At 43.8% G+C, this 22,637-nt stretch overlaps 1 protein-coding gene across 3 annotated transcripts in view; it reads right to left on the bottom strand.

Annotated features, from left to right (window-relative positions):
- Positions 1 to 22,637, bottom strand: part of epha4b (eph receptor A4b) — an 88,443-nt gene that overhangs the window by 44,096 nt on the left and 21,710 nt on the right. For all 3 annotated transcript variants that reach the window (XM_056391066.1, XM_056391067.1, XM_056391068.1), the window contains exons 3-6: positions 21,184 to 21,384; positions 19,436 to 19,543; positions 18,727 to 19,078; positions 510 to 665 (exon numbers count right to left, since the gene is read on the bottom strand). In XM_056391066.1, coding sequence (XP_056247041.1) covers positions 510 to 665; positions 18,727 to 19,078; positions 19,436 to 19,543; positions 21,184 to 21,384 — 817 coding nt within the window. The remainder of the gene's footprint in view (positions 1 to 509; positions 666 to 18,726; positions 19,079 to 19,435; positions 19,544 to 21,183; positions 21,385 to 22,637) is intronic.

Here is a 22,637-nt window from a genome sequence, read left to right as displayed (position 1 = left end):
CCCTCTGGCTCTTTGTGTGTGTGTGTGTGTGTGTGTGTGTGTGAGGCAGAGAAAGAATAAGAATCATCATCAACTTTCTACCACAGTATCACTCATATCAGTGTTCGCATCTGAGATATCTAACAGCCGTGTATGTATGTATGTGTGTGTGTGTGTGTGTGTGTGTGTGTGTGTGTGTGTGTGTGTGTGTGTGTGTGTCGTCCGTATGTATCTTTACTGTTGAGTAAACCACTAGCAAATGAAGAGGAGGAAAATGCATGGATGGATGATAAATAAATGAGCAGAAATCAACCATGTGATATAAATTCTTACAGGAATACACAGCAGACTCGTAAAAATGAAATGTAATCCAATCATTGTAACTGTAAGCCGTTTTACAACATGAAAATATAAACATCCGAATGCAAATATTTGTATGCAGCATGGTGTCCAATTAGCCTCCATCTTTCTAACTGTGTTCGTGGCTCGTACGATGTGTCTGAGTTTATCCCAGTGTTCGTCTCACTCACGTGTGCAGGCCATTGAGCGCGGGTCCGTCTCAGCTCGGTAGAAACTCTTCTCACAAACGCACTCGACCGCTTGCTCCTGCAGGGACGAGCTGTGAGGAGGACATTTGGTGCAGTAGGCGTCCGTGGCCGAAGCTTTGTAGGTGCCAGGTCTGCATGCTGAGCAAGGACACAGACAAACACACGGGGTTAGAAGGTGCCGCAATGCAACCACACACATGCCGGTCGATAAACATCAACCTTAAAGACCTCAATGACTTCTTAAAGTTTTTTGAAAAAGAGCGAGGAGCTGCAAATGCTTTCAGCGGTCAAAACTGTAAGGCCACAAGCTAGAACGCCATGGTCTAAGAGTAAAGTTTTTCTTTATTGCTGGTGTTTTGACACTTTTTTTTTTATTTTCCCTCTCCATACACCTTGGAAGGACAGTAGTGAAGTCGTGCCAGATATCCCTGCTCGGATGCAAATGCTTGTAGGGATAATTTTGGGTTATTAGAAGTCGGTTCTTATTTTCATAGTTTCATAGCCGTCATTTCTGTCGGTTACTGTAACATCACACTTGCCAAAGCAATTGGTGATTACTGGGAATCCAGCAACATTGCTGAAAAGAGAGAAGAAACACGAGTAATGAGATGATTAAAGAGGGTTTATACAAACGCGAATGGTTTTCTTGTTCAGCTTCTACCCACCATAGCTACTAATGTGCAGTTATTACAGAGATTTTACCAGGGTTAACTATTGTTTTACTTCCAAACTAGGTAGCTTGTTGGCTTGTTCATTATTTTATTTGACCGTCTGAATGGTTGTGCTTCTTTCCATATCTGATTTTGTTGAAGAGTGTTTTCAAATCACAGAAACTGGCCTGATAAGTGGGGAGGGAGAGGATGGCCAAGGCCAAGGTTGTAATAAATCAGATTTCTCCTTTGAGCTTGTGTGAAAATAAAGGCGAATCACAAGAGCACGGGAGTAAGGAAGAACAGAGACTCAAAAAGGTAGAAAATGTACAGTAATACAAAATGACACGAGGAGTTCTATGCTCCAAGAGGTGCACCACAGATTGATAGGTCACACAATGTGCCATGCAGCAGCCATGGCAAAGAACAAGAAAACAAAGTTTGATTTAATCTGTTGTGACGTTGTGTCTAATTGAGATCCTTTAACATCATACGACCACAGGGTTGTACAGTACGATGACGTAGTGCAACAGGAGATCAACTGCCGTTCCTGTTATGGCGCTAGATCTTCAGGCAACTGGGGGGGGGGTGGAATACACACAGCCACAGTCACAGCAATAGTCACAATAACACAATATGACTATTTCTATGGCTGTTACATTGGCTGCATATTAGTCATTATGTGGAGTCATAAAACTGGGGAGGGAAAACTGTGTTACCGCTCAAAAGCAGCAGCATGCTGAAATAGACCGGGGAGTTGAATGATTTCCCTTTTGCATCCTCGGCACGAAAATGGAATTCCTGACTTTCCCTTTGGTAATCTGAATATAGATTACGCATGTATTTATTTATACATTCATAGGCCTGGTATTCCCATCCACACCAGCCTTTTCTGCCACGGTGGTAAATCGTATTGCAGCGCACAAAAACCCCATGTAAGGAAAATGAGGGTGTCTCAAATGCTATTCGAATGCCCCGTGTGTGTTTGTGTTTTTGTGTGTGTGTCTGTGTGTGTGTGTGTGTGTGTGTGTGTGTGTGTGTGTGTGTGTGTGTCTGTGTCTGTGTGTCTGTGTGTGAATAGGTTGGATCAATGATGCGATACAATCCGCCAGGTGCTGATTGCATGTTCGTATGCTGAGCGCTTGTGTGCGAGAAGGTGTTAAGTATGCGGTGTGTGTGCGAGTGAGTGAGTGAATGTGTGTGTTCACTTGCTGATTGCTTGTGCTGGTGTTGAAGGTCATGGATTTAATCAAGCTACACGTCACTCGTCCCAGTAAGGTTGTAAATTATCACGCTAACACACACACACACACACGTAAGTACACAGAACCACACATATTTCCGACGCCGTGGTTAACCTGCGGATACAGGGATGGAAACGTGGCCTGAAAGTAGTGTGTTTCTCAGTGTGGAGGTAAGTTCTTCCACCTGGACGCTGAGCTCACTCGCTCACATACAGACAGTATTTTTAGGCAAATCATTCATCATAGGGGAACAAAGTCCACTAGCACAATCCCCAACAGACCCCAGAGAACACTGGAGAAGGTGTGTGTGTGTGTGTGTGTGTGTGTGTGTGTGTGTGTGTGTGTGTGTGTGTGTGTGTGTGTGTGTGTGTGTGTGTGTGTGTGTGTGTGTATGTGTGTGTGTGTGTGTGTGTATATGTGTGTGTGTGTGTGTAAAAGAGAGGGAAAGAAAGGAAGGAAAGAAAGAAAAAGAAAGGGAGTGATAATTCTCAAAGGGTTTCTGCTCTCTTTCCTCCTTGCTGTCAACTTCCAAGGTAATGGGTGCCTATGTGCTGCGCTGGTGACCGTGTGCGTGTGTGTGTGTGTGTGTGTGTGTGTGTGTGTGTTCCTGTTGGCTGGGTTGTACGAGCAGGTTGGGAAAGCAGCTTTTCTCCGGGGACGTTTCATCCGGTGAGTCCTGGCTCCGGGCGCTGGCCAGCCACAGAGGCACAAAGGACCCCGGCGCTAGAGGACAGACAGGGCGCCCCATGCCAGGCCTGGCGTCCGAACAACTGCCTGATCAAAAACTTTGTGCAAGAACAGGGACTTGGCTGCTTCGAGTGGAGCTTCCCTCTCTTGATCTGCTGTTTCCTACTCTGCTTTACCACCTCGTTCTCACTCCAGTTTCTCTCTCAAAGTCCCCCTTTTCCTTCTCTCTCTCTTTCTCTCCTCCACTTTTCTTCTTTTTTTTTTCCTCGAGCTACTCCCAGTGTCTGCCCCATGGGAAATGTGTTACTTCACTTGGTTCCCTTATGATTAATGATTTACCATCGGTATGAAAAAGGGACAAGAAGGCTGAGGAAGTAAGACAGTGCTCACATAAACACAGACTTGCACACGAAGCAGACACACAGGAGAGTAAAAGTTTAGTCACAAAAGCTGTGTCGTCGAACTATGAGCTAACTCCGAATTTGCATCATCCGCGAAGTAACAGTTTACAATGCCGTATATAGGGTGTGTGTGTGTGTGTGTGAGAGAGATGTGTGTATGTGTTTCTCCTAAAGACAAAGAGTGGCCTCAGATCCAGTGTCTTATTAAATATTCATCCGGTCACCAGAGAGACTCAGTGTATTTATGCCAATCGATAGCTCTTAGATATGATATAGTACTGCCACTCAAGACACACCCTCAGTCACCACGCACTGATTGAGAAGGGAACAGCCCAACCGTCTCCTCTGGGACAACACTGTACACTCTGAGCTGATTGAGTTCTCTTCTATTCTATTTCTAGTCTGTTTTTTAGGATCGCAACCTCTGATTATTTTCTCCCACTGATTATGAAATGTCTAAAAAATAATTAAATTAGCCCATTACTGTTTCTCACTCCACAAATACATGTGCTTAAAGCTGTACTAATCAATACGTTTGGGTCAAATGACTGTGTGTTATGTAAAGGGTTGATCGTACTGAAGAACTCTCAGCCAACTTTGGAGCTCCTCTCAGCTCTACAGAGCTTATCAGCCTTCTAACCCTTAATTCATCGCCTCGCACAGTTAGTGCTGCTTTTGCTTGTTTCAGTCAACCATCACTGCAAAACCCATAAACATAAAACAAGAAAAAGCTTTTGCCTGAAAAAATGATGAGATTGATGATGATCAAAATAGCAGTCAGACTTTTCTAACTTCCTGTCGATGACAGATTCTAGTCAACGCACTTTTCTTTCTCACTCGCTGTCCTCAGTTCAAATTTATTCTATTACATGAATGTGATTTATTAGAACCTCCACAGAGCAGGGTCCAAAATTAACTGCTCTCTGAGGAGTAGAGAGTCTTTTCTTTACACACACACACACACACACACACACACACACACACACAGGCAAAGGCACAAGGTACTTTCACACATGCAGCCTCTACAGTTCATTTAAATACAGTGTTAAGGGGTCATGTTTAAGTATGGAGCCAAGTCACTGCGATCCACAAGGCTGCTGCTAAATTCCAGATCGGCATACTCACCAAAAGCTATTGCTGTTGTTAAATCTGTGTTAATTCTGTGATGAGCTGCGCGCGTGTGACTTTAATATGTGTGTTAATGGTTACGTCATTTATGGAGTTTCTCGTGTGAACGTCAGAAGCTGACGACTGTGCCGGAAGAGTTCAGGAAATGTGTTCGGTTGACGTTTGAAAGGGCGCCTGTACAGATTCACACACATGCACGCACACACACACATGGAAACATCTGAAAATTGTAGTCATTACACTCTAATTACATTCCAGCAGGCGGCTCTGTGTGTGTACGCAAAATCACATCAGCTGCACTTTTCTGAAACAAACACTTCCTCCTCTGCCTAGCTGTGAGCTTCCTCCTCTCCTCCACTTCTCCTTCAAATGCTCTCGCTAGTTCAACTCCGTTCCCTTGCTTTCTGCTGCACTTGGTTCAAGTCAAACATTGGATCCCTGCCGGCTTTACCATAAAGGGCAGAAAGAGGAGAGAACTCTGTGTTTATGTTTGTCGACGGGTGGGTGAGGGTATGGCAAGGGTGTGTGTGTGTGTGTGTGTGAGTGTGTGTGTATGCATGTGTGTGTCCTTTTGAGAGGGAAGTTGTGTAAAGCTCGTTGGCCCAGGGGAGACGAGCTCCATAATGGTCACCATGGCAACAGGCTTTCAAGATGGAACCCTTCTAGTACCCCTCGAGTGCCACAGCTCCTGGAGCACAGAGCTGCTTGTTTGTGTGCGTGCGTGCTTGAGTGTGTGTGTGTGTGTGTGTGTGTGTGTGTGTGTGTAGGCTACCCAGGCATTAGTTGAGGCCAGCTACTTAAAAATTGATACATCAAGCGTCAGTGGAGAAATCTGATGAGATTGAATCTGACGTCCTTTACGGCCACCGGGGTCGCATCTGTATGTGTGTGTTTGTGTCTGTTTGCGCTCGTGTGTACATGCCCGTGAAACATGCTTTCAGTCGAATTGGCACGACCTCATGCTAAACAAACTTCGGGGCAAAGTTGAAAAAGAATGTTAAACCTTGCATGTGAAAACATACACATTTAGATGCGAATAAAACACTGTATGCTATCCAGTGCTTCACAGTGTGACTGATGTTTATGTAAACATGTAATGGATTCACTGAACATTGATGTGTTAGAAGTGGAGCCTCTAAAAGCTGCAGGTGGACATGACACGTGTCTTTATTAACTGAGAGTGTGTTCGTGTCGTCAACAATGTCCCTTGTTGATAAGTGGAAGTAATATGTGTGTGCGTGCTTTTGTGTGCAATATGAGGTTCTGTTTATAGAGTAGAGAGCAGAGCAAAGTGCATTAGTGTGTGTGTGTGTGTGTGTGTGTGTGTGTGTGTGTGTGTGTGTGGTGATGAGGTTTGTGTGGAATAGAGATGTCAGCATCAGGGTCCAGCCCCCTACTGAGATCCTCTAATCCCCATTCGGAGTTCATAACAACCTTTAACACCATAATATTCACCATTACTACTAATCCTCTGAAACACACACACACACACACACTCAGACACACAATTCCTGAGCAAGCAGTCCCGTGTGCTGTTCGTTCTTTCTTTCTTTCATAATAATATCTACCTATCATCCGTTCATTACCTGACATTGTTTGCTCTGCGTGAACAATAAAACTGAGCTACATTACGTCTGGTCCCCTCTGGCACCATCATCTTTACAGGCGTTCTGTAAAAATAGTGGTCACCGCTAAAACCATCTGCTCATTTGTAACCGACAACATTCAACACACAAACAAACAAAACATCCGTGCGTCCACAAAAATCATCAAACTGTCTCTGTCACATCCTTTTTCCAGTGCTCCATACTAACATCCATCTTAAGTATAGATTATTATGATTCACGTGAAACGGTGGTAATCATAAGTCATCTTAAAATATATCGTCTCAAATCTGTTATAAAATGTAAAAACTATCAAATACGTTTCTCTTTGGGGGATAAGAAATGAACATGGTTTTCCATCAGATACGGTAACTGCAATTATCTAGTACTGTCAAGTTTAATTTAGTTATTTGAAGGGCTTATTTGTAAATAGAAACAAATGCGACTGTTAAAACTCTTACCAAAAGGGTCACCTGTAAACTGCATTGAGGGGTTACTTGTTGCCGTGTGTGTGTGTGTGTGTGTGTGTGTGTGTGTGTGTGTGTGTGTGTGTGTGTGTGTGTATATATATGCAAGTTTGAAATGCAATTTGATTATAATAGGCTGCAATCTACTGGGGACATACAGTATTCATGATTTTCAGGCTGGTGCTCACTGGTACAGAACGCCAGCAGTTTGGGTGTCTGCCTACCACTGCACTGGGATTCAGTGGAATACAAACAAACTTGAATTAACTTTGCTTTGATGACTGATTCCAATATTTGTTCACTCAATGTTGAACCACATTTTATTTCACGGATTTACTTTTTCCACTAGAATTGCCTTTCTCGCAAACAAGGGCAATTAAAAAAAAAAAAAGTTTATATCATGTAAGGAAGCTATGGACCATACTGAAAAAAGGCATTTACAGGCATATAACTGCATAATTACAGTCGATTAACAAACATCACATGCTGAAAATATATAATAAAAAATTTATACCGACTGTCTTTTGATGTCTGTCATGGATATAAATCCTGCCAACTAAATCACAGATGTTGAAATAGCCGGTGAATACTTTTATTGTCAAATGTTTGTTGATTTGGTTCAAAGCAAATTGTCCCTCCAGTGTCATATTGAATCAGAATTTTAATAACTAGGCTTTAATAGTGATATTATTTTGTGTTTGTGTGTGATGTTGCTGGACATGAGCTGATTCCACACAGAAGATACAGGCCTCCATGACTGACATCTCAGGACTGACCCTTCCTGTCTTTATGGTATCTTCTGACTTCTCTGACACATGGTCAGACCGGATATGAAATGGTGTGTGATGTCCAGTGTGTGAAGCACATGAGTACACTCACGCTGCTTTCTGATCTACTGTCTGTCCTCAGGATACCAGCCAATTACTGAGAGCAGGCCAAGGGGAACTATGGGATGAAGCTCCCCCTCTTTCTTCATTCTGTCCATATCTGTTTGTTTTTTTTCTCTGTTTCTGTTTTCTTCTCCCTCTGTCCGTCTCTATGTTTTCCCTCCTGTCTGTCTAGGTTGTATTTTTCTGAGTCCTTCCTGTCTTTCAGTCTGTCTTGCTCTCTCTCTCTCTCTGACCATCTCTACCTTATTCCCTGCGTTAGTGTGTGTGTATGTGTGTGTGAGAGAGAGAGAGACTGCCTTTGTATGTGTGTCTTATTTCCCAGTGGGCTGTCTGTCATACGTTGACCCTGACCTTCTCCAGAGCCCCTGCACAAATATTTACTCTCTCGCTGACAGGAACACACACACACACACACACACACACAAACCCCTCCGAAAAAAAAAAAGAAAAAGAAAAATCACAGGGATAGATTTCTCAATTTCAGTGCAATTAAAGCAAACACACATCTACACAGACACACACTTTTCTCGTGGTAATCCAAGCTGATGGCTCTTTTAAACAGCCGTGATTATACTGCAGTCTAAAAACAGATTAAATAGATACCAGGTGCATGGGTGTTTCTGTGTGAAAGGGGTCATGGGCGAGGGACAGAAAGAGAGGGAGAGAGAGTGTCCATGACAGGACTATAGAAAGAGTCTTTTGGGAGTTTGCTTCACAGTCTGAATAACTTATTCTTCTGTCTGTTTTGCTATGAAGAAGAAAAAGCCAGAGGAACACAGAGATTCACAATCTCCCATTGAACATAGCCAGACAGACCTATACACACAAAAACACAACACAACACAACACACACAAAGCACAAGTCTACGTACACAGATTCAAACTTTCACTATAACCGCACACACTCTCCCTCCCTAGACACACACGTAGCTGAAACATCTTCCATTAAAACCCAACCCACAGAGCTTTAACACACCATAAACACACACTCCCCAGATCTATGTATCTGTCTCCCCAGATACACTCCAGCACACACACACATACACATACACCCATCCCCACACACCAGTAAACGTGCCCGCATCGGCCGGCCCCGTGACCGGCAGAGTGTGTGTAGGAGGAGCACTGCACCTCCTTTCCTCACCCATGTTATTTTCAGTTCATCACTCTCAATAATTCATTCTCTCAGGCGGAGGAGTTGGAAAGGAGAGCCCCGTGCTTTTTTCTGTCACTCGCGCGCACACACACACACACACACACACACACACACACACACACACACACACACACACTCTCATACATGCACACAACACAGATGTGCCTGTTAAGTGGGAGGCCGTATTCTTGTCGTCCTTAGTCTGTGGGTTGGCAGTGGTCAGCTTCGTCAGTGAAAAAAAAAAGTACGCTAAATTGATAATGGCAGGAAAATAGTCAGTGGTTTATAAAGAGCTAACAAACACTAAAGCAAAGAAATGCTAAGGGTTATGTAAAATAACAGATGAAGAAGAATCTGCTGGTTTGTGTGTGTGTGTGTGTGTCTGTGTGTGTGTGTACAAATTGATTATGCATCTCTGTGAAAGTATTTATTCATGTGCGTCCCCAAGTGCCATCTACCACCTGACAGACACAGCATTACCTTGTTAACAAAGGAAAAAGTCCTTTCATATATAAAACTTTCCCTCGACCTTAAACACGTCCTTGACACCCCGGCACCCAGCGCCGTGCAGGAAGTCAAGGGTGTCACATACAAGAGTCCCCTCTTGGGGAAAATTGCCGCTGCATGTCCCTTTTGTGCGCTCCATAACAAGATCTGCACAGCTCAGCACCTGAGGAGCTTCTCAGTGTGACAAATAAATATTGACAAAACAATCAGATCTATGGGCGGATTTGCCTTATGAAGAGCCTTAAATGACAAGCACAGACATCAATGGTTACTTTTATAAGAGCAATGGATGCAGCTGGGTGGCAGGGATCCATGAAGAGAGGAGATCTTAATGCCTGACATAAACGTTATGCTTTATGCTGTTATCTTTGGCCTCATTTATTATCAGCTTCATTTAAAATGATCAAGACCGAGATTATATTTTTGCGCACGAGTGTTAAACGTGACTTAAACTGGCACATTTTAGTGTTTCATTTAGCTGTAACTCACAGATTTAATTAATAAATTAATTTAATTTACTTTTCATTTTCAAAAATATTATGTTTTGGATTAGAGGTTTTCACAGTCTGTCTGACGTGTTCAGCGGACACAAGACGTCTTATTGTTTCTCTGATCACTTAAGATTCAGACGTCTGACGACTAAAATCCTTAATCCTGTTAAAATTTATAGTTTAAAATGACCAAGATCTCAAAAGTGTAACATAAAATATGTGTCTTAAAATTAGATTGAACATCAGTTTTCACCATTTCTGGCAGGCGACCACAGAAGGGGATATGACGCCTCTGACAGGCCACCAAATAAAAGGAACTGTTACCATGATTAAATTCACAGATTTCTGTAGGTTTATATAAACCTAAGTAATTTATATAATCACATAATATATAAGATAGGACTAGATAGGTCGTTTTTGAGACATTTTATTGCAGAAAAGTTACATATTACAGCTTTAATTGCCTCCATGAGCTGATGTCCAACTGCTGACCATGCGGATAAGCTGGTCAGATAACCTGGCCAAAATACAATGACTAAAATCCCATTGCTTTTAGAGCAGTACCACGCACCTGTCCCTTTTATCTCATGCTGAATCTCTGCCTCACGTCTCTGCAGCCACAGTAGAAATTTTCCATTTATATACTATAATAATGCAGCAGCTGGTCCAAACAAGCATATTCAAAAATGAGACATAATCTGTCGCATCTCTCATTAGATTCTGTCTAACCATTCTTTGGTCTGGCCAACGCTGGAGCTGAAAAGTCTATTTGAATTTTCTGAATGGTTCCTCTTGGCGTGTGGAATAATAGTGCAGCTGTACAGCATATGAAAGCAGCAACAAATTGGACTTTGACTGTGGCTACATCTGTACGTCGTGTTTGGAGCTGAGCAATAACGCAATAACTGTGCAACGCCAGCCCAATCAGTCTGACAGGCCGATCGTACATCTGGAAGCCATCCATAAACTAGAAAGAGAGCGAGGGAGGGGCGTAAGGGGAAGGGGTCAATGGCTGCTTTCCTGTTCCTGTGTTCGCCGGTTCAGCGGCCCCGCCGGCTGCCTGCACGCCTCCTCTGCTCTCTGTTGCGCACACTCACACTCGCCTCTCTTTAAACCTTTAGATCTTAAATGGAGCAAACTCAACGCGAATTCAACACTCGAGAAATGTGAAAATTATGAACTTTCCCATGAGTGCACACATGTTTATCCCTAACTGGAAACTCAACAGCATATGAAACGCATGCAGTTAATGACAACTGTACCCAAAGGGGACACGCTCTGCCCTCTACACCTCTCTCCTCTCTCCCTGCCTCTGTCTGTGGGGAATAGTGCTATATAAGGATGTGAAGAGTTGAAACATGCGTTAACAGTTTCTCAGTCCTTGGCCTGCTTTTTCCTCTTTTTTTCTCTGCGGGTTTTGTTCACACAGCTCAACACACTGCACCAGACTCCACAGAGCTACATGAGGTCCGGTCTCCCACGGCCCCCTTGATGTCCACAGGTTTCATTGCGGCTAACACTTCAGCGGTGCAAACACCATCTTGGTGCTAAGGTGGCTTTTGGCAACTCAGTTTGTGTCTGGCGAGTGATCCGCCATGGCGACAGAGGAGCTGGGCTGGGAGGCAATGTGTGAATAGACATTATCTGGGTCAGTGCTGTGTGGGTATGTAGACGGGGACTATGGTGTGTAGAGGATATAGCGAGAGCGCCTAACCCTTTGTGATTTTGTGTGTCATTTATTCAAACACAAAAGAGAGGAGATGAGAAGGAGGGAGTGGGAAAAGGGATGGAGTTTAGGAGGGACATGTGAGAGAGTGGAGATAAAGGCGAATAAAGGAGAAATGAAGGCAAAGGTGGCTGTCATTATCCAAATAAATGAAAAGTGAAGTCAGGCAGGCGAAGCAGCAGAAAGACACACACTTACACGGACCGATAGAAGAACAGATGACTGGCCTTTACTTGGCCCATATATCCATTTGTCCTTTAAGAACATCTGGCTAGTAATAACACCCTGCTGCCTAACACTTCAACAGCTTAATGCCCTAATGCCTGCAGCAGTGTACACACACACACACACACACACACACACATACATACACACATTGCGTGGATTGCGTGTACACACAAAAAATCTCTGTACTTGCTGCCTAAATCCTTCTGTTAGCCGCCCACTCCCTTCCTACCCACACCTTTGTGCTCTCTAGCTCCCTGAGCTGCCACCAAGAGAAGAGCAAAGAAATGAGAGAACTGTGTGTGTGTGTGTGTGTGTGTGTGTGTGTGTGTGTGTGTGTGTGTGTGTGAGAGAGAACATACTACATGCAGGAGGGAGCCCTTGACCTTCAAAAGTCTGTATGTGATCAACATAAAAATGCTCACTTCACCCGCTGCCTTCACTGTCCACACACTTCTCCTGTAAGGGTAGAGGCATAGAGGCAGAGATCAAGCACTGTGTTGGAGAGGCAATAGAGAAAGGCAGGTTCCCTACTGAGCTTTCAACACACATGCACGCACACACAAGCACACACACACACACACACTCTGTAAATGAGCTCAACCTCTTACACAGGTGCGAAGATTATCCTTTTCCTACATCTGTTCCCTGCTCAAGCCTTTCATTATGAACAGAGACTGCAATCCTCTTATGAGATATAAAATTCAAAAATGTATTGTGTGTGTGTGTGTGTGTGTGTGTGTGTGTGTGTGTGTGTGTGTGTGTGTGTGTGTGTGTTGTGTGTATGTGTGTGTGTGTGTGTGTGTGTGTGCATGCAGGCTTTTGCGTGGTCACAGTCTTTCTTTCATTACATTCATCTGAGTGCATATCTTGATGGAGCTTTTACAATGCATGTATCATATAACTTCCACTTATCCACACAGAATGTAGGTTTTCTTGTGGAGAACAAACAAAGGCTTTTACTGTAAAGCCTTTCCTGCTGTGCTGTGGTCAGAGCCAGGTCTGATCGACTGAGCGGCTGAGCAGGAGGCCTTTGATCGCTGTTTGTCACTGGGCAGACAGAAAGCCGAATTCCCCTTCACAGGTTGGGCAATGTTTTCCAAAAATATGAACCTGCAGTTTTTTTTTTTTTTCCTCCTGTGAAAATGACATTGTGCAGGCTTTAGTTATCCATTCCAAAAGTTATGATCTCATAGTCGTGGTCAAATGGGGTTTCAAGCGTGTACGGGGATGTGGGGCGGTGTGAAGTGATGTTTGCCTGGCTTATAGGTTACATGGCTGTGCCTTAAAGGTACAGTTGAACATTGGAGCTATTTTGTGGCGGACAACAGTGTGAACCATCTCTTACTTTGAGTTACCAGATAAAGTTGATGAGCGCAGATTTTGGTTTTGATCTCTGTACAGGCACAATGGTACCAAACCTGGCCAGTGGCCACCTCACCGTGACAACAAGACTCCAGAAAGTTACTGTGTCCAGCCAAGAAGTAGTCTGGCACATCACTCCCCCTCCCTCCCCCTTTACAATGCAACATGTTGTTTTTACACTTCAAAGATATAACGTGTTAACAGTTGAGCTTTAGAGGTGCTGGTGGTGGGTGGATTTTGTTACCTAACAAAGCCCAGCTTCATACAGAGTGGTATCAAATCTTGTCATCTAACTTTCATCAAGAATGAGGATGTTCCTGAAAATATTGAACTCTTCTTTTAATGCGCAGACACAAGATTGATATGGATCTGCTTAATTCAAAAATTTTTTTTTTTTTTTGCATAACAGTCCAGAAATCACAAGCATTGTCCGCGTCCACAGAATGAACACATAGTCGATGAGACAATTTACAACGGATTGTAAGCACGTTGGATTTCTTTTTTTTTTTCTTCTCAGTGATTCACACTTTGGTTTTCTGTCCAATTTGAGATGTGAAAAGAACAGCAGGAGATCTAAGTCGAATCAGCATGAGGAGTGTGGTGTGACTTTTGAAAATTCCTCTTGTAAGACAAGTTTTTGCTCCATACTGGCAGCATCAAACAGACAAATGAATACGAAGAAAAGGGAAGAAGGAGACCATTAGACAGGTAGAGCTGGCCGACGGACAGACATGTCATGCTGACCTATATTACTTTTGCCCGCTGAGGAGGAGAGAGAGATGAGAGCAAGAGAACTTGTGTTGAGGTGACAGGTATCTGTCCTTCTCCACTCCGTCTCCTCCATCTCTCAGGCATCTGAGGCAGTAATTGGTGCTGTCAGACACACAGAGAAGGACAGAACACACACACAAACACATACTTAGTCACTGCAACACACACACACACACACACATACACGCCGACAAACACACACTCCTGCCCTTCAGCGTGTACCCCTAGGGCTTAAAGCAGGAGAGGTTTTGAGAGGAATATTCACTACATCCTCTGCCAGCTGTGAGACAGAGAGACAGCAGGAGAGGGCAAGGGAGTACGAGGTGGAAATGGAGGGTGCAGAGGGAACAGTGGCAGACAGAAACAGAGAGGGAGAACAGAAACAGAATGCACAAGAGACAAAGACACAGAGAGGAGAGAAGGCAGGAGAGCGAACGAGGCGGGGGACTTTCAGCTTTACAGACAGAGGCCTCTGCATGGGGTAGAGAGAGATGGAGGAGAAGTGACAAGGGTCTGCAAATGTATGTGACAGAGAGAGAGAGAGAGTATGTGCTCGAATAAGAGTGAGTGAGTGAGTGAGTGAGTGAGAGAAAGAGAGAGAGAGAGAGATTATGCAACTCCAGTGGTGACAAAGCAGATGAGTAAGAGTTCATGTGATTGAGCGGCAGAGCCGCGGCCATCAGTGTGTTGAAACCCAAAGGTGGAGGAAACAACACAAACGAAATAGAACCAATATGTGTTTTACAGTTGCAGCGTTACATAACATTAAAGGTTAGGGCTGGCTATATTTTTCTTACCGTCAACAGATTCCATGACAAGACTGAAACCGATGACGTGTTGATCCAACAAACAAGTATAAACTCCAGAAACACGTCAATGAGCCACACTGTTGACTGCCATATTCCTCAGTTATGATAAGTGAACAGTTTATTTTAAATTCCTCCGACATTCATCGTCCTACTGTGTTAAAAACTTACAAGCGAACTGATTGCGTGTTAATCCGCTGCTAAAAATCGTCCCCAACAAGTGCCTTCCTGTTTGTGTAATGTCTGTTAAACGCTAAAGTTCTTTTAGTAAATTACAGCATTTATTTTTTCGGGCATAATTTTCTAGAAACCTGCTGGTACGTTGTGATATTTCAAAGGAAAAGTTCATGCAATTTTAGTTATTATATAAAGCACAGTAAGAGCACAGTGTTAATTCGGTACACTTCCATTTTTCCATTTCATTCCAATTACTTGCCATTGTAACCTAAAGAGCGTGTTAGTCAGTGCACAGCAGGCCACCTGAACACGTGGAATGTGCCTCTTTGTGTAGCTGTAAATTACAGGCGAACGGGTAAAGGTTCCTACAACTTCCACTTAGATTTACATGGATTCTCCAGTAAGATCCTGGTACTTTTTTCAACAACAACATAATGTCAATATGAAATCATTGTCGCAAGCTACTGGTTTTGTCTCAAAATTAAGACCTCATTTCCCATGAATCTCACTTTCTCCAATCACATAGTCTCTGCTTCTGTCCGTGTGAGTGACAACCCTGTTTGTCATAAAACAATCCAGCAGGTTGAATCTAAACCAGTGACATTAACACCATCAAATCATATACACACATATAAACACACTAAAAACGCCTCACTTTAGGGAATAGGAAGCAAGCATGGGGTGGGAAAATAGAAAAAGAGAAAGATGAACCCGTGATCTATAAATGTTTAAAGAGAACAGACAGAGGAGATGGGCGCTGTGAGGAGGAAGAGGAGGAGGAGGAGGAGGAGGAGGGAGACAGAAGGAAAAATGGTGAGGTGAAAAGGAAGACAATATCAGAAAAGATGGGTGAGGAGCAAAATTGGGAGGCTTGTAGAGGGAGAGAGGAGGAGACCTGTCCCATTATAGAAGCAGACAGCAGAGCAAGGTTAGAAAATAGCAGCGAGGAGCCAGAGATTGAGAAAAAAAAAATGGCTGTAATTGGTGGTGTCTGGTGTTTGTCTAACACAGAGAGGCTAGTAATGATTCCATTAGCGCCTCACACACCGAGAGGGAAAGAGAGAGAGACAGGGACAGAGAGAGAGGGAGAGAGAGAGAGAATGGGAGTCAGATAGAGAAGGAGAGTGAAACAGAGACAAAAAGAGGAGGCGGGAGAGGCCAAAACACTGTGAGAAGACTCACACGGAACATTAGAGCAGGAAAACAATGAGCATCAGAGCAGCTAAATGGTAGAAAAGACCAAAACAGGCAGACACACAAAAAGAACAAGAGGAAGAGAATTCAAGGCACCCGTCCGCTAAAAGACCTGTTCACCTGCTCGCTGGTGATAATTACAAATGCCCTCCTGCTCCTTTTCTCAGCTCTCTCCCCCACCTCACCCCTTCATCTCTTTGTGTGACAGCAAATGAGAGAGGGTGATTTAAATGCATTAGCAGAGTGTGTTTTCCCTATGGAAGACCCTCAGACTGTGTCAGGGCAGGAACCTTTTGTTTGGAGCTGACGCTGAGCGCTGAGAGGACTCTTTAAAAGCCTGGCCCTTGTTCTCTCTGGGACACATTAAGGTGCAACACACTGGCTTGTTGTACTTCTCTGTGTCCTCTCATGTCTTTGTTAAAAGCAGCCTGATTGCAGATGCAGTTACATTAGTAGGCATAAGTGAAATTTTGACGAGGGAAGGGAACAGCATCAGAACACAGGCACGCGCAGGAGAAACGGCACAGGCATCAAAGCAGTTTTAACAAAAGAAAGCTGGTTTCCTGGGTGTCAATTTGGCATTATTTCACAAGCAACAAACAAGTATGAGATGTGTTAGGCTGACATACGTGGGACAGCAAATTCTCCAGCTCATTGGTATGCAAATCTCCCCCAAGATCCCACAAAAATGTTTTTCCTAATACCGAGTAGGTGGCGCAGACAACCCTGCGGCGGAGAAGCTTCAATTCACCACGAAGGGATTAAAATCTATTGAAAAATGCTTTTTGATTGTTTCCAGAATAATTGCCACACCAGAAAATCTGCCATGAAAAGAACTGAAACCGAAATCCTGAATTTCCTTCCTGTGTTGAAGACAATGGACACCAGTTCTCCACGCGTGCCTCATCTGTAGAGCCCATAACTTATCAGACGAGGGACACATATATTTCCTGACCTCTGACCTCAGACTGCCAATAAGACTTCATCATGACTTCTGCACACAACTACAGCGCGCACACACACACACACGCGCGCATGGTGTTATTGAGTTAAAGCGAGCTTGTTAAATGCGCTTACGCTGCTCTATTTATTCTCTGCGGAGTGATGAGACCGAGGGAGCAGACTGATGAGGTCATGGAGATCACCGAGGTCAACCGCTTTGCTGCGTCAGACTGACTTCAAATACAGCCTCAGTACAGGGAATGTGACATGGACCTGCACACTGTAGGTAGTGAAATCATTTGATAAGCTGTCAGTGAGCTCACCTCTCAAATAACTGCGGCGTGTCACTTTACAAGACAGACATGTAGCTCAACAGTCGGTGTTTGATGATTGAGATGCAGCCGGAGTTCTGCCACAATCTGTGCACATTACCAGTCTGCAAACTACACAGTACAGCTTGTTCTTATTCACTTGTCTCTAAGGCCCAGCTGCCAAGTTTTCTGGGTGTCTTGGCGGCTGCTTCTCCAAAACAACTGAAAATGCATTATGTGCACCGATTCCAAGTTTGCAGCGATGAATATCTATGATTCCATTTTCCCTTTTTTTTTTTTTCGGGGAGGAAGTGAGCCCGTGGGGACAGGTGACGGCGTGAGTCTAATACAGCTTGCTCACTCAAATGCATGTACACACACACAGTATATACACATGCATACTGCACACACACACACACACACCATCTGTGGAGTTTTACGACTCAATAATCTGCTTCCTAAGGCATACCTTTCCCTCTCCTCCTACAATGCAAACACACATCAATAAGCACTTTCTCTCTCTCTCACACACACACACACACACACAGACACACATACACATACACTCTCTCTTACCGCTCTCCTCTACTCAGCAGGGAAAATGAGATATTCGGCTCTGACAAACACACATACACACACACACACAAACACACACACACACACACACACACACACACACACAACACACACACACACACACACACACACACACACACCACACACACACACACACACACACAAACACACACACACACACACACACACACACACACACACACAGACACACACAGACACACACACACGCACATCCTTGAAAAAAAAGAAAAGAAAAAGAGGATATGCCTTAAAGCAACTCCTACCCTTTCCTGTGTGAGAACTGTCCTCACAGAGCTGGGAGCTGTATAAAAGTCACTCAGAGTTATGACACCCGTGCTGACACACACAGTCACACAAAGACAGTGCAGTCAGTAACCTAAATACACAGTCGTTGTCTTTCCATCCTCAGTTTCACAACAAAACTCATATATGAGTGATGAAACGTCTCCACGAAGACATACAGGTGCGCACACGCCACTTATTTACATCGTGGAGAGCCGGATGGAAGTGATTGCTGTGCTTTGTTTGTAAGAGCACTTGTGTGTGAGCTGTTGAGGAGTCTCACACACATATAATATCAGAAGGCCAACCTTGATGAGGCCTGTTCGTACACTATACACACACTATAAAACATTCACTCGGGTAAATTGTGCAATAATAAATTTGCTTTGTATATACAGAAGCATTAAAGCAACTACATCACAACACCGTGCACTGTTTTCTATCTCATGCTCTAAATTTGTCCTTCTCTGTCTCTCTGTCTCGCTCACAACACACACATTCCCACACTTACAAATAAATCCCACACATGCCCTCGGGGACCCCCCCCAACCCCCACCCCACCCCACCGCCCCACTCACGCTGGCAGACGTCCTTGTTCTCCTCGAAGCCCGGTTTGCACACACATCTCCCGATGGGAACCAGCCAACCTCCATCTGCACTGCAGTACATCTTGGGAGCCTCGAACTCCTCGGAGGCATTCACACACACACCGTGGACCTCCACCAGCGCAGTGTCTCCGCCTGTTATTGTGTCGGGGAACTGGGCCAAGTTGAGCACAGTGAGGGGGCACTTCTTGTAGAAGACCCTGACAGAGACCAGAGCGATACAGGCGCCCAGGTCCTGGAAGGCCAGGTAAAAACCCTTTTTACTCAGGTTGCTGATGTCGCGCACCTCCGTGTTTAACTTCATGACGCGGTCACCGACGTCCACCTGTGGACAAAGGACATTTTACATGTCTTACTTCTTTTACATGTGAGCATTCAATCAGAGCATTTTTTTTCCAGTCTAAAAGGTTGCTATTATTATTTAGGTAAAACATTGCCAGAAAACTCAGCAACTGCATTTCCAAGACAGAAATAATTATGTCCTCAAAATCCTGACAAATTTTGCAAGCAAAGGGAATGAGATGATTAAGTTTTAAAATACAACCCACATTCAAATCCCGATTCATTATCGAAGGGTACGTGGCAAATGATGAATATCTTATTTTGGAATGCAGCTCTTTTATATGAGCATGAGGATCATATGGCCACGTACACACAGAGTGAGTTTAATGGGCGCCCATACCTGTGTAAAGCTCTCATCTGCAGCAATAGTATCAATCTTGACATATTGGCTTTCCTTGATGAACCACAGGTTGGCATTGTTGGACTCATAGTAGTACATGTTGAATGTCTGCAAAAAAAAAGAAAAACAGCGTCCATCACCTTTCAAACTCTAGAAATGTAAGTGATCACACGAGGCAGAATAACACACAGTGAAGAGACAGATAAAAGTCAGAAAGTCCGTCCTCTAGCTATTCTCCTGCTTCACTTCAAATATCAAGTCCCTCTGACTCAATGGTCAGTCGGCAGCACTGTCTGCAGTTTCATGAAAGCGCAGCTCTGTACTGACTCATATTATCTTCACTAGTCACTCTGGAGATGTAATGAGAGTGAAGAGGGGGCAGGGGGCATACAAAGCAGAGAGAAATGAATACAGAGGAGCAGTGATATCTGGCTGATATGAGAGAATAGGGGACTGTAAAAAAAAGAATAAAAAATATATATACAGTATATAGTTAAAATGTACAAGCAGCCACAAAAGAGGCCTCTGGAGCATCGTCTGTTTCATTCTGCAGCGATTCGCTCATGTCAGTCTTTTCTCGCCTCTTGTCTATTTATCTATTCATCAGCCATCAAAGTGTGCGTCAGTTTGTGTGTGTGTGTGTGTGTGTATGCTTATTTGAAATGCCCTTTTCCTGCTTTGTTGTGTCGTATGATGTGCATAATAAGCTCTGATTACATAGGAAGCAATAATTACAGTACAAACAAAAACTACCAAATTTTGTCAGGCCTTACAGTACATTAATATGTATGTGGCCATAAATGTAAACAGCAGAATGCTGTGAAATCAGCCATATTCTGTGACATATGGGCACAAAATTCCTTCCTCATCACAGGTTTGATGCTCAAGTACTTGTGGCTTCAGGCACTTCACAAACAAAAAATTAACTTCCAGTCAACCTTGTTAAGAGAGAAGAAATATGTTTCCACTTCTTTCTATCTTTTCACATTTCTGCCATGAGTGTCTATGTTATCTGCTGCAGTGAAAGCAAACAATACAGCATCAGCTCAAACATGAAGATCAGGCAGGTTTAATTGAAAAGGCAGAGATTTGTCATTAAAGTTAATTTGCTGATTTAGCTGAATAGCAAAGCGCCCCTAAACTCAGCTGCCATCGAGAGCGCTGTAAATGCGCTATGGTTCTAATTTGTGAATGTTTTTAATTTGTGTTGCATTTACTCTAACATTTTCATCACAAATGCAATATGTATCGACTAAATTACATATTTGAGAAGTGAAAGAAAACACTCCTTATGTTAGTTAGTTAACTCAATTTTATCCAAAAGACTAAGAGCACAGCGGAGTCAGAGAATACATTTAGGATTTCAGAAGTGATTTTTTTTTCAGACAGACCACAGACTCCAAACAATTTCTGCCTCCACCATGATTCATATCAGACTTACTCCTGTGCCACTGATCTAAAAAAAAAGAAGAAATGTGTCTTTTTACTTGTTTCCCTCCAAAAGGAATTCAGAGAGCAGACAGCTACACAACAACACCTATGGAGCTAAAGTCCAAATTCAATGCTTTGCTCACCAAGAGTGAACAAACAAGCAGCAGAAATGCGACAGGAGGTTCTAAACAAACACACACACACACACACACACACACACACACACACACACCTTCCAGCTGCAAGGACATTATCTGCCACCATGCTGCCCATGTGTTAAAAAGCTTGCATGCGTGTGTTTGTTAAGTGATGCAGACCTCTTTGCAGGTACCAGGGACCCCGGGCAGGCTATTACAGTCCCTCAGGGTGAACTTGATCTCAATGTAGACGCGCTGCGCCCCTTCTCTGCTGATGTGGCGCGTCCTCAGCCAGTTGTTCTGGTTGGCCTCCATGACGTTACACACCTGGTAGGTCCTCATCGGGGTGTTCCTCTCATCCATCACACTGATCTCCTCCCACTGAGGATGAGAGGTGGACAGAGGAAGGAGGGGGGGAGCAAAGTTGGTCTATTAGATTAGAAAGATACAGTATCTTCATTAAATATGATTGTTCCACATTTATTCCACCTTTATTAGATGCCACTTTGTGATGAAGAGCAAGAGAAAGAAGTGGGATGAAGAAAAGGAAAGAGGTAGAAAGCAGAGAGAAAGATGGAGAGGATAAGCAGCGGATGCTGGAAAAGGGGTAAGGAAGGAAGAAGTGAGGAAAGAGAGAAGGGAAGATGAAAGAAAATAGCAATAAACATGCCAGAGAGGTGTGAAAGAAAGTGAAAAAAAGGAGGGTAAAGAGAGGCGAAGGAGGGCGTAAATTTAAATTCAAAGTCCAAGTGGACGTGCAACCAGGGTTGAGTGACATTCAGCACCACTCAGCAGCAAGATCATCCTATTCCATCAGTAGTCAATGGACAAAGGAGATCTCAGTCCAAATATTGCTTATGGGAAACTGGGCGCGAGTTCAATGAACTGTGGTTTAGTGAAAACCAACGCCTAAGCCTGCGTGTTCTGTTTTCATGTCTGGATGAATATGAGTGATGATCTGTGTCAAGATGACTGAAGGACTGTCTTTGTCTGTGTTGCACGTGTGCACAGAGTGAGCGTGTTTTTCTTAAGTGAATGGGTGATTTAGCTCTTAAGAGTGTGTGTGTGTGTGTGTGTGTGTGTATGAGAGAGAGAGAAACGGAGTGAGAGAGAGGGAGCGAGAGAGAGAGAGCAAGGAGTAGGTAGGACAGAGCTACTTTGTCTCCCGTCATCTGCTACCATCTGTTTCCACTTCTGACTAAGGCAGTAATTGAGAACACTTCTCGCATGAGCAGGAAAACATTTCTATCTACACACGCACACACACACACGCGCGCACACACACATACACACACATACACACACATAAGAGAAAGAACATGTCTATTCCTTAAAGAAACGGAAAATAAACCAATGCGGTCTCAGTCTCAAGATATCTGATCCATTCAAGGGGAAGCTAACTGGATTTTCATGAAAACACACACACACACACACACAAACTGGATGAGTCCTAGTTTGTGGTGAGGGATGAGAGGACCACCATCTTTGTTCTGAGCTCCTGTCATCATCTTAATACTGAAGCTTTAAGCTCCCGAGTGATGAACACATATCACCTTACAGTCGTCCAACCATGTAAACACATAATGCATGGTATGAACACATACTGTATACACGCATGTGTATACACACTTGCA

Source organism: Seriola aureovittata, chromosome 12 (assembly GCF_021018895.1).
Source record: "Seriola aureovittata isolate HTS-2021-v1 ecotype China chromosome 12, ASM2101889v1, whole genome shotgun sequence".
NCBI lineage: Eukaryota > Metazoa > Chordata > Actinopteri > Carangiformes > Carangidae > Seriola > Seriola aureovittata.
This window is presented reverse-complemented; position numbering and strand designations above follow the sequence as displayed.